Source organism: Petaurus breviceps, unplaced genomic scaffold, assembly GCF_028583685.1.
Source record: "Petaurus breviceps papuanus isolate PSGF00001 unplaced genomic scaffold, PetGlider_PUasm1.0 126, whole genome shotgun sequence".
In the NCBI taxonomy this organism is placed as follows: Eukaryota; Metazoa; Chordata; class Mammalia; order Diprotodontia; family Petauridae; genus Petaurus; species Petaurus breviceps.
In genome coordinates this window covers 3,637,750-3,650,280 of record NW_027185655.1, presented here as the reverse complement: position 1 = coordinate 3,650,280, position 12,531 = coordinate 3,637,750, and the positions used below count along the sequence as shown (strand labels likewise).

Here is a 12,531-nt window from a genome sequence, read left to right as displayed (position 1 = left end):
GAGAGAGAGAGAGAGAGAGAGAGAGAGAGAGAACTTGCTTCGAAAATGGCTGTGACTTGGGATCATCCTGCGGGTGATAGCATAATACAGGAATGGTCCCCGATGAACATGATACCTCCCAACTGACAGCAATGGCCTCATGATGCAGCATGAGATATTTATTTTTGAACAGAGTTAATGCAAGGATTTGTTTTGCTGGACTATGCCTATTTATTATAAAAGTTTTGTTTATCTTTTTTTTTAAGCAATCAGGGTTAAGTAACTTGCTCAAGGTTACATGGCCAGTTATCTCTGGGTGTGGTGCTAAGTATCTGAGCCCAGATTTGATGCCCAGGTCATCCCGACACTGGAGCCATGCTCTTACTCGCTGAGCCACCTGGCCACCCCTGAGCAATTGGGGTTAAGTAAGAACAGATGTTTCTGGGTGGGTGCTAGGTGTCTGAGCCTGGGATTCGATCCCCAGGTCATCCTGACACTGGAGCCAGTGCTACCTGGCCTCCCCTATCTTTTTTTTTTTCAAAGATGGGTGGAAAGAGGGAAAAACATATTTTTTAATTATTTTAAAACCTACATTTAATTTTAAATAAATTGAAAACAACAGATTTCAAGAAAGGTTCCTTTGGGACCTGCAGAGACTACCAGCATAATATCATTGTAACCTGGCTTCTCTGTCCTCTTTTAATTGTCAGCTAAAGCCTCCCCTTCTATGAGCATCCTTTCCAGTCCTCTGAAATCTCAGTGCCTTCCCTCTGAGGTCATCCCCCATTTACCCTGTCAATATCTTGTGGTGCAGAGCCGTGTGCACATTCTTCCCCTACCAGACCGTGAGGTCCACGAGGGCAGGAATAGTCTTTGGCTTTCTTTGTATCCTAAGTGCTTAGCAGACTGCCTAGCACACACACAGCAGGAGCTTATTAGGTGCTTGTTGACGCGATTTGACTAGGCACATCTATTTACGATTGATAAATCAATTCATCCCCATAAGAAAAACAATCATTTCTTTCCCAAACATTATGAGGAGCTGTTAGGGTAAACTGTGCATGCTTTCTTTAGAGTGTTTCTAAAACAAAGACTAGTTCCAGACTGCCTAATTGCAGTGACTAACCATTCCTTATGGAGCATTGGCAGCTTTATGAGATGGTCTCCTTCCGTAGCAAGAGAATGCAGTAACCACATCCCTTCTGCAAAAGGCAGCAGGGGATAGGAGAATGGCTTGGTCTGTGACAGGGGTGGAGAACCTGCAGTCTTGAGGTCACATGTGGCCCTCTAGGTCCTCAAGTGTAACTGAATCCAAACTTCACAGGAGGTTTGTTCTGTGAAGTTTGGATTCATTCAAAGGGCTGCACTTGAGGAGCTAGAAGGCCACATGTGGCCTTGAGGCTGCAGGTTCCTCACCCCTAGTTTATACCATTGATTCCTACATCTCTTTTAAGAAATTCAGATTCTAATGCCCTTTGCTCTTCATTAAATGGTAGCAAAATCTCAAATCAGTTGGCCCCAATTGGTCAGGAAACCACAAGGGAGATCATTCTGAAGTGAATTTTGCAGGAGAGATAATTCAAGTATGTCCACAGATAAAAGTCACTCAGTATCTTAATAATTATAATATGTAGAGTGTCCCAAAAGTTCTGGTGAAGTTTTAAGTCTTAAGAACTTCCAAAATATAAATGCAACAAATTTTACAAAAATATCATTTAAAAACTGAGTTGTTTAAATTTCTTTTACAATTACTTGGTTTTATAAAATTTGGAGGATAAAATTTTCATTTTAACAAGTTGAGGCACTTTGACATTAGCAAGTGTATGTGTGACAGTTTTTGAATGACACTTTCTCAGTCCAGCAGATTGGTAGCAGACAGCCCCCTGGTCACTTCTTCTATCTCTATTAAACATTCTTGTGAGGGTCACATCAAAATTGTCATGTATGCATTGAATTCTTGTTCTTTTCAAGATCTTAAGGCTAAGATGACCAATGGAATCCATTCAGTCTGAGTAGCAAGAACTCCCTGGATTGCTTGGTTGAAGTTCCAACTAAAATCCCATCTTCTAACAAACCCCTCTTAATTCTAGTGCCTTCCCTCTGTTAATTATTTCCATTTCCACATATATACATGTACACATGTGTGCATGTATAAAAATCTATACAGAGCATAGGAGGACATATATGTGTGTGTAGATCATGTACCAGCCTTCACTCTGACTACAGACCTCCTTTGTTTCCATTAAGTCCTAACTAAAATCTTGTCATTTACTGGAAGTTTCCCCCAATCCCTTTTAATTCTGTTGTTTTCTCTCTGTTAATTATTTTCTCTTTATTATCCTGTATATCACCTATTTAGCATGTATTTGTTTGTTTGTTGTCTTCCCCATGAGATTGTAAGCTCCTCAAAGGCAGGGGCTGTCTTCTCCCTCTCTTTCTATCCCTAGTGCTTAGCACATATCATGTGTTTAATATATCTTTATTTATTTATTGATTGATAATGGCACGTATATACTATGTACATATACTATATAGTAACTACACTATATATAGTATATGTATATATGCACTATATATACTAATTACATATACACATATATATATATATAAGATAGATAGATAGATGATAGATAGATAGATAGATAGATAGATAGATAGATAGATAGATAGATAGATAGATAGATAGATAGATATGTGTGTGTATCTGTGATTTCGATGGTCTCTGAAGAAATTCCTTTCCTCCCATTGCATACTGGCAACTCAAAACTTAGAATGGTTTTTCGCTACCTGGGGCCATTGCAGGGCTGAATGACTTGGCCAGGAGTCACACTATCCAGTAGATGTCAGAGACAAGACTTAGACTCTAGTCTTCCCAGGCCAGAGCCCAGTTTTCTAGCCACTCACTATTGCATGCTACCTCTCATATTTCATCATACTAATGACATTATAGCCAAAGATTACAACTCTTAAGAGCTCACCGTTTTGGCAGTCAATGGCAACAATATAGGGCATACTATATGTGAGGACTTATTTAAAGACTAAATTAAGAATAACAAAGAAAATGTCCTTAGAACATTATCAAACAAAGAATAACAATGACAAAAAAGAAGAAAAGAGAAATAAAATGCTGGATAATCATAAAGACCAAACTTATCCTCAAGGAAGAGATGAGAGAATTCACTTCTTTCCATTCTTTAAACAGGTGGGGGCCTATGGTGTGTGTATGTGTATGCATATCTGTGTGCACGCATGTGTATATATGTCTACACATATGTATTGTGCGCGCACGTGTATACATACACATGTGTGTGTACACACACACATACACATAGCCAGACTAGGTTGATAGGCAGATTGATTTTGCCCAACCTCTTTTTTTTCCTCCTTTTTTAAAGGACAGCTCACTGGCTTAGAGGGTAACTCTACTCATCTAAAACCAACCATGACAATGACAAGAGATGCATTAAATATCATGTTCCCAGGGTGTTTATGCAATTTTAGGAGGGAAATATTTGGAAATGAAGATGATTTTAAAGCAAAACGTATCAATGCATTTTAAGTGTAAAAATTGATGTAACCAAGCAAATCCCATCTTGGGCTTTATATGTGTGAGATCAAAGTCTTTCATCAATATGGTTGCAAAATAAGTGGCCATGAAGTGTATCATTTGGTTGAAGCACATGTAAATTTTAGGGAACCAAAGTAAATATCAGAGGGTGAGGAGGGGGAAAATAGTGAAACAAGAGAAGGAAATCGAGAGCATCCAGTTATAAGACAAGAATAAAGCCATTTGACTGCCCTAGGTATGGTTTGTGCATTCTTGGAAACATATTGCCCTCTCCCAACACAGGGAAGAAACCCATATTCCCCACTGATGCCTTGACTAGCTTTCTTCTGGAAGGCTGGAAAACTTCTTACATCATCATTGTCACTATCCAGACTGCCTTTTTTCTTCTTCTTTTTCTTCTCATCTTCTTTTTTTTTCTTGTCCTTTTCTGGAATGACGTCATCAAGGAAACTGAGGTCATGCTGGGAAAAGAGGTAGTCCATGCCTTTTCTGACAGCTACAAGAGCCAGGATCTGGAACAACAGAGAGAAGACCATCAAGAAAAGACTATATATGGTGTTATTGTCAACAGGAAGTGATGCCGCTGATAAGTCAGCATGTTGAGATGGATGAAAAACATAGCATGAATCCTGACTTCTGGCATGTGCTAGCTGGGTGACCTGGGACCAGTCATCCAACCTCAGCACTCCCATACAATGACACGTCTTTTTATTTGAAAAAGAAAGACTTTGGCAATAATTCCTCTTTCTCCCTGTTCCTATCTCTTTTTATTTACACAATCCTACATGTGCATTAACACAATCCTACAACACAACAACCAAACCAAAAGCTGTTGATGTAGAAGAAAAGGTCAATTATTATTATGCATGTTTTTTAAATCAAACACAAGTGAAGGAGATAACAAAGCAGTTCAGCAGCCAAGAGGGTGTGGGAGACATAAGGCAGACCTGAACTTGACCTTATACTAGATGCATGGTGCAAATTTCTTACCAGGAATGGGGAGCCAAGGAAAAATGGAAAAGTCAGAGATGAATTTTATATGGATCTATTTCCCCTTCCATCATTTGGGGCTCATTAAAGAGACTTAACAATTTCACTATTGAACTGTTTGGTTTCTTTCATATTGTGGCAAGAAGAAACAATTAGAGCACCCAGGCTTACTCTTGAACAGAGTTGGAGATAGTGGGATAAAGGCAGTAAGAAGCTCAGGAGAAGGTTGGTTCTTTTAAAAGGTCATGTATTGACACTCAGAAATTTGTAGTTGAGGCTCCTATAGGTCATCCAGCGACCTCAGACAAGGCAGTACCAGTATTTCTTAACACACACACACACACACACACACACGCAACAGGAAATGCTTTCAGATGATGATCAGATTCAGATATCTGGGCAACCAGGAACAGAGACGTATGTCTCTTTACACCACAAAAACCCCCTGATGTTGGAGTGTGTCACTAGAATGCATTTCAAGTATACAGAAATTCCTACCATGACTGGAAAGATAATGGCGGCCACTGTGGACTTGAGGATCCAGAGAAGGGCCAGGCACAGCACCTGGAGAAAAGTGAAGAGGTGGACACGACGCAGGGGGACATGGCGAAGGTAGATGAAGTCAGGCTGGTGTTTGAGAGGCATCAGAAGCAGCTTCAAACGATCCATGAACTGGCAAGGAAAGGGAGAAGGAAAGGGTATTAGGTTGGGGACTAGTGCACAACGCCAGCGCCACTCAATGCCACATTGAGCTGGTGACCAATCAACCAATCCACAAGCATTTATTAAGCACCTATTGTGCCAGGTACTGCACTGAGAACTCAGGATATGAGGATCAAGAATGGAGGTAATTTACTCTCAGGTAGTTTACATTCGAATGGAAGAGACAAGGGCATATATAAATATCATATATGTGCATATATATATAAAGTGAATAAATAACAAGTAGTTATCTATCAAGAAGTTTGAGAGGGAGGGCACTAGAAATTGGGGAATCGATGAGGGCATCATAAAGAATAAAGGGGCTCTGAGGCAGAAGTAATAAGGGTGTGCCTTCCAGGCATGGGGGATGGCCAGCACTGTGCCCAGAGGTGAGAGATACAGTGAGGAGCAGGAAGGTGGCCAATTTGGCTGGCCTGTAGAGTGGGGGAAGGGAAGTTTTGTTCCAAAATGCTGGAGACATAGATTGGGGCCAGGCTGTTTGTTTGACTTCAAGAGCTAAACAGATGAGTTTAGAGTTCCATGTGCACTGTGTTCTCTCTGAAGGGAAAAAGAGTATCTCAGAAGCTTCAGAGCAATTTCTACTTCATTAACTCAGTGCCATGATAACAATAATTGACATATATGTATAAGTTAATATATCATTTTAAGGACTGCTTCACATACACCATTTCATTTGCTCAACCCTAATATTCACAAGTACCCTTCAATGTAAGTATAAGGAAAGGGTAGATAATGTAGCCCTGAGTCGGGATGGGGAGTCTACGAGGCTAGAACTCAAGGGACCTAGACACTAATTCTAGATTAGTCATTGTATGACACTATCATTCAACTTTTTTTTTCCTCAGCTACACATTTTTCATCTCCAATCTTTTGTATTATTGGTCTGTCTTTCATTCCCGAATACAGACTGAAACATACTATTTTTCTCTTTCTTTCTTTCTTTCTTTCTTTCTTCCTTCCTTCCTTCCTTCCTTCCTTCCTTCCTCCCTTCCTTCCTTCCTTTCTCTTTCTTTCTTTTCTTCCCTCTTTCTTCCCTCCCTCTTTTCCTTTCTTTCCATCTTTCTTTTTGTTTGAGTCTTCTTGCACAAAATAACTAGAATGGAAATGTCTTACATGATTGCACATGTACAACCTTTGTAATTTAAGCTACCAATCTATGTAGGATCAAAACATACTCTCAACCTATCAGTAAACCAATATATTCATATATACATGATATTTCTATTAGATCAGATTATAGTACTTTGGCATTTTCCCTTGCAGAATCTGGGAGGAATACGCTGACATTTATCCTTAGAGAATCCAGGAGGATAATCCAGGAAAATCAAGTGTTGGTCTTCAGGAAACATCTGAACCAAGTCAGAAATTATATTTACTTGCTAATAAGGGGCATTTATATAGCACTTTAAAGTTTGCAACATATTTTATTTACATTTTCTCATTTGTTTTTTTCAGCAACCCTGTGAATTACTACAGATATGTTTTTACCTATTTTGTAGATGAGGAAACTGTCTTTTTCAGTTTGGCAGAGGGAGAATAAACAATGAGTTTCTGAGAAAAAACAATCTTCACAGGGTATGCCATCTATCTCAGTCCTTTGTTGTCTTATGGAATCAGTTAGGATAAGGCTGGTTCTTTTAAAAGGTCATGCATTGACACTCAGATAAAACATTAGAATATACACAACTCAATTTTTTGTTTTAAGAGAAACCTTTTGGTGGAAGCAATGAGAAAGCATTCATATATACTTTGAGGCCTAATGGCAGAAGCAAAAGATTAATTTATACAATATTAGCCCCTTCACAAGAATAAAATGCATTTTATTGAGTCAAATTCTATATTCCAGGATTCTGGTCACTTAAGATCTCCCCCAACTTTCCTGGATGCCATAGAGACCAAAAACACATTTGGGTCTGTGAAGGGCCAGCTGTCATTTAAACCCAAGAAACAGGCTGTTTCTAATACAAATGCTCCCCCACAATAAAGGAAAAGGCCAGATCCTTTGGCATCCTGACCACCTAGCCAGAGCATGTGAACAACTCCATTCTGGAGCAGAATACAAAGAAAGAAAAAAAAATACTACAACAGACTTCTCTCTTATTGGTGACCTGGCCACTCGCCCAGCTCCATCTGACTCCCAAACCAAACTCATATAAATCCAGTGAATGAAAGAAAGAAAGGATCATTTTAAGGGGGCCAAATAAATTCCTATGGTGTCCGGGGAACATGCAGCCTTTTGTCATTAAAACACTACTAAGTGTTAAATAAGGCTACAATTAACGAGGTGCCAGAAAGCAATAGAACCACTTCCAATTTCCTGCTGCCAATTAAATTATGCCTTCAGTAAGAGAAAATGTTCCTTATATAATTCCCCCCAGTGATTTTGTTAAAGGTGTTGAGTTAGGAGGGGGAAAAGGAAAGAGAGTCAGCTTTACCAGCTTACAAATAGCAATGTTCCCTTAGGTGATGCCTTAGACTAAAAACAACACATAAAGAATATTAGCTCACTTCTTTTTATTTGTGCAAAACAGTTTTATCATTGATCAGAGGCCATGGGAGAAGTAAACTGGTACCCAATGAGTACTGCCTGTTCCCACACTAAGGGCTGTCCATCAGCACCTGGATGTCAGTGGTTCAAGATGGTCTGATTTCCTACTGGAGAACACAGTTGAAGAAGGGGACATGTTTCCATTTAGTGATGCAAGAATTACAACTTGGTTGCCTGCCTGGTCCACTGACCTTTATGAACTTCATCTCCAAGAATGTGTGGGTATGATAAGCTTTGTAAACAAGGGCTAAACTTGACTGAGTTCTCAAGAATGAAAAGAGGCAAGGTGAGGAAAACCCAGTCATTAATGATTCCCATTTTCCTTCAAAGCTTCTATGCTCGAATACTCTTGTTATCAGAAGGGCACCGCGTTGCTATGGCCAACTTACCTGTACCCCATTAAGGGACGCAACCCCCATGTACAGGAACACACCATAGAGCACAGGCATTGGAATAAACTAGGGAAAAAGAGTCAAGAAAACAAGGCTTAATGAATGTTAAATGCGAGATTATCCAGAATGGCTTTGTGGCTTCTGTTAGACCCTACAGATGATCTCATTGGTTTAGGAGACTCCTTCTCCTGGCACCAATCAGCAGCTTCTCTACACCTGGAATTGCTTAAGTATAGAGCAATGAATAACCTACAAAGGGTCACTCAGTCTGGGTCAGAGGCTGGACCTGAACCCAGATCCTCTTAATTCCAAGGTCTCTATCCAGTCCTCAACTATGTTTCTCAAAAATGATATATTTTGGGGCAGCCAGGTGGCTCAGTGAGTAAGAGCGCCGGCCCCAGAGTCGGGATGACCTGGGGACCGAATCCGGGCTCTGATACTTAGCACCCACCCAGAAATAACTGGCCATGTAACCTTGAGCAAGTTACTTAACCCTGATTGCTTTAAAAAATGATGTATTAAATGTGAAGTCTAATTCCAGTATAAAACAACTATAGACAGATAATTATTCATCAATGTCTACAATGATCACTTATTACATATTAATGAATGAAACTCTAAAACAGTAGCAAGGAATCAAAAGAAAGAGTGGCCAGACAAAATGTGTTCTTTTTTTCCTCCAAATTTCATTTCAAACTGCTTTTTTCTTATAGGGGCACATTTTTTTTTATTTATTTTGTTAACCAGGAAAGGTAAGACTGCTAATACAGACATGACAAAGAGGTGACACAGAGGGAGTGTCCTAGTTATACACCGCCAATCCCTTGTTAGCATTCTTTTGCAAACTAGGAAGTACAGCAAGGAATAAATATGTAAATTGTTTTTACTACTAATGATAGCTAACAGTTAAATAGCACACTAAGCATTTATTGTCTCATTTGGGATAATGCATTTGATAATAATATTTGAGACATCACAAGACTTTGAGGTAGGTGCTATTATTATGCCCATTTTAGAGGTGAAGAAACTAAGGTAGATAGCAGTCAAGTGACTTGCCCAGGATTACATAACTTTAAGCATCTGCAGGCAGATTTGAACTCAGATCTTCCTGGCTTCAGACTCAGCACTGTGTGCTCTCAACACAAAGGAGCCTAGATGCTTCTTTGTTTATTTGACTTCACTGGCTGTGGAGTACACTGTGTGAGGTATTCCACAAATTAAAACATCTGAAATTCAGGACAAATCTGTTTCTGCAAAGCCTATAGTCTGGACAGAATGAATAAATGTCTGTCTGTCTATATGCATATGTGTGTGTGTGCACATAGATACACATACACATATACACACCTAAATCGGTGTGTGTAAATATTGTAAAGAAAGAAAATATATCAATATATAAATAATACATCAATACATGTATGCATATTGTGTGTATGTATTTGTGCTTATATGCATACATTTATGTATATGTTTTCTAAACATATTTAATGTATTTTTCAAATGCATGCATGCATAAACGTATTTATATTTAAATGATCTCTATCTTTGGGCTCTGAACTGATCCAATCATATAATTCACTCTCACAAATAGGAGCTGTATAATGGTAGATCCCAAGAGTCAGTTACCACCAAGTGTGACCAATCTAAAGTGAATATAGCTTTAGAAAAAAAGAAAGGAAAGGAAAGGAAAAAGGTCCCAACTAAAACAAATCTTTGGATTTTCCATTGATGTTTTCTTAAGGCAGTATCGTTCTTCCCCAACATAGTGGATGAAATCCCATTTCCTAGCTTCCTCTCCTGGGACTATCCAAAGACCATTCTGTATCTGAGAATCTGTGATACCTTGGTAGAATTGAGCACTTATAAATACCATTAGTGTGATTGCCTCTAATTTTAAAAGACTAGCCATCAAAATGATTAAAATTGTATGAAAAGTGTTTGGATGCTTCACTAAAAAGGAACTGGCTGAAAAACACACTGCAGTTAATTTGACCTTAAGCACAGAAAAGTGATTATACAGAGTACTTAGCTCACTGCGATGGTGGGAGGGCTGGGCGATGGTGGGAGGGCTGGGCAATGGGGGGGGGGGGGGGGCGGAGAAAGCTTCAGCTTGTTGTAGTACCCCATCATCACCACAAAGGGGCGCACACAATACATCCAAAGTCCTTAGAATCCTGAGGGGTATCTTCAGTGCATCTCCCCCCTTAAAACCTACTTTGAACTATTAAACGGAATAAATGAAATGCTGGGATCACATTTTCTGTTTTATGAGGGACAAAAATAGAACACACTGATTCCCTGGCCAGAATTGGCGAGTTTGAGTAAAAGTTGTATTCATGTACTGGCCCTAGTACCCTGCTGTACATTTTCTCTCTGGAAGTCTAAACTTCAGCCTTTGTGATTATCATGATTTACTATTGTTAGAGTTTTAGCTTGTTTGTTTTTTAAAACCATTGCTGGCTGCTTTTATGCTCAACACAAATTAAAACCAGAAACCCCACACTTTCCCACTCTGGTGATTGCTATCCCACCCAGGATACAGATTTCTTAGGAAACTGAGGTTTTTGGCAAAGGGTGACATTCTAAAAAGAAGATCTGATCTCAAAGGCCTGAAAGATTAGAGAAACTTTTTCAAATCCTGGGGTGCAGATTTTTCCCATTCAATTTGGCTTCACTGGTATTCAGTCAGTCAGGGGGCAGCATATTGTCTGTTTTTCCAGTTATCTTACCAGCCAATTTTTAAAGCAAAAGAATCGCTTGTTTGTTTGTTTTTAAGATAAGTCCCTACTTTAGCAAAGTGAAAAAAAAATTAAAACATGGAAACATAAATTAGGCTGAAACATTAAAACAGAAAGTGCAAGTTGATATAATTTACAAGGTCAACTAGCATCTCCAAAAGTTTTAATTACTCAAAGAGTTAATGATGTAGAAAAACAAAAGTTTCCTACCCAGGACAACAGGGACAAATCCCCAGAAAATTATAAAAATACTTCCTTGATTCATTTACTGAATAAATTGAGTTAAATGTATATGAATTATTTTAAAATAAGTAAATGTAGAGAGTTTCTAGGAACCAAAGAGTACTGAGTTCGAGTCCTGCCTCATGCACACATTGCATATGTGGCCCAGCAAGTCAATTAACTTTTCATTGCTCTAGGCAGCTCTCCTCAGGAGCTCTTAACTTGGAGTCCATGAACTTCTTAGAGGGAGAGAGACAGTCAGAGGAACAGGGAGATGGTGATAGATAGATGATTGAGAAAGAAGAGAGAGAGAGAGAGAGAGAGAGAGAGAGAGAGAGAGAGAGAGATGAGAGATAGACATTGTAGATAGATACAGAGATAAGATGGCAGGTAGATAAAATGATAGATACATACATATCTGATATAGTTAGACTGACCAGTATATTTTGATATAACTGGCTTCCTTTGTAATTCTATGTATTTCACTTTAGACATTTACAAGTACTGTTCTGAAATGGGATCCATCTGTCAGACTGTCAAAGGTATCCAGAATCCACACGGAAGCGTTAAGAAGCCCTACTCTAAGACTCTGAGTTGCAAAGAAGGTTCCAATCTGCATTAGTAGGTGTTTCATCCTCTGGGAGCCACCTCTACCAATGAAATGACAGTTTGAATCTCTTAGTTAATGTAATAAAAAAATTTAAAGTAAATAAACCACTAACCCAAAAAAGTTATGCTGTAATAAGGAAAAGAATAAACTTACATTTAAAAAATCAATGCATGTTCCTTATGTAATATTTTGTACAAGCAAATGGTCATAAGAAAAACTCATTTGAATATGTATATGCAACCATACACTTAAGATTACACATACACTTAAGATTACACAAAGATAAATATATAATATAGAAACATATGTGCATCTATTTATACAAATAATGTGGATGTTTATGTGTGTGTTTAGATAGATGAATGAGAGATAAATGATTGATAGATATAAATAGGAAGATAAATGATAGGTAACTAGACAGGTATGAAGATGGATACACAGATGATAGATAGATAAATAGATAGATAGATAGATAGATAGATAGATAGATAGATAGATAGATAGATAATTAGATGGATGGATGGCGTGAGAAATAGAATATATGTGTGTTTGTGTGTGTACAGAGAAAGAAGAGAGAAGGCAAAGAAGAGAGGGAGGGAGGGAGAGAAAGAGAGAGAGAGAAAGAGAGACAGAGAGACAGAGACAGAGACAGAGACAGAGAGAGACAGAGAGAGAGACAGAGAGAGAGAGAGAGAGAGAGAGAGACAGAGAGACAGAGAGAGAGAGAGAGAGAGAGAGAGAGAGAGAGAGAGAGAGAGAGA

The 12,531-nt window shown here is 38.7% G+C and overlaps 1 protein-coding gene across 5 annotated transcripts in view; it reads right to left on the bottom strand.

The window, feature by feature from the left end:
• The window catches only part of SLC4A4 (solute carrier family 4 member 4), a 419,170-nt gene that overhangs the window by 12,585 nt on the left and 394,054 nt on the right, over nt 1-12,531 (bottom strand). For all 5 annotated transcript variants that reach the window (XM_069091658.1, XM_069091663.1, XM_069091665.1 and 2 more), the window contains 3 exons: nt 8,198-8,266; nt 5,036-5,209; nt 3,898-4,059 (listed from right to left, as the gene is read on the bottom strand). In XM_069091658.1, coding sequence (XP_068947759.1) covers nt 3,898-4,059; nt 5,036-5,209; nt 8,198-8,266 — 405 coding nt within the window. The remainder of the gene's footprint in view (nt 1-3,897; nt 4,060-5,035; nt 5,210-8,197; nt 8,267-12,531) is intronic.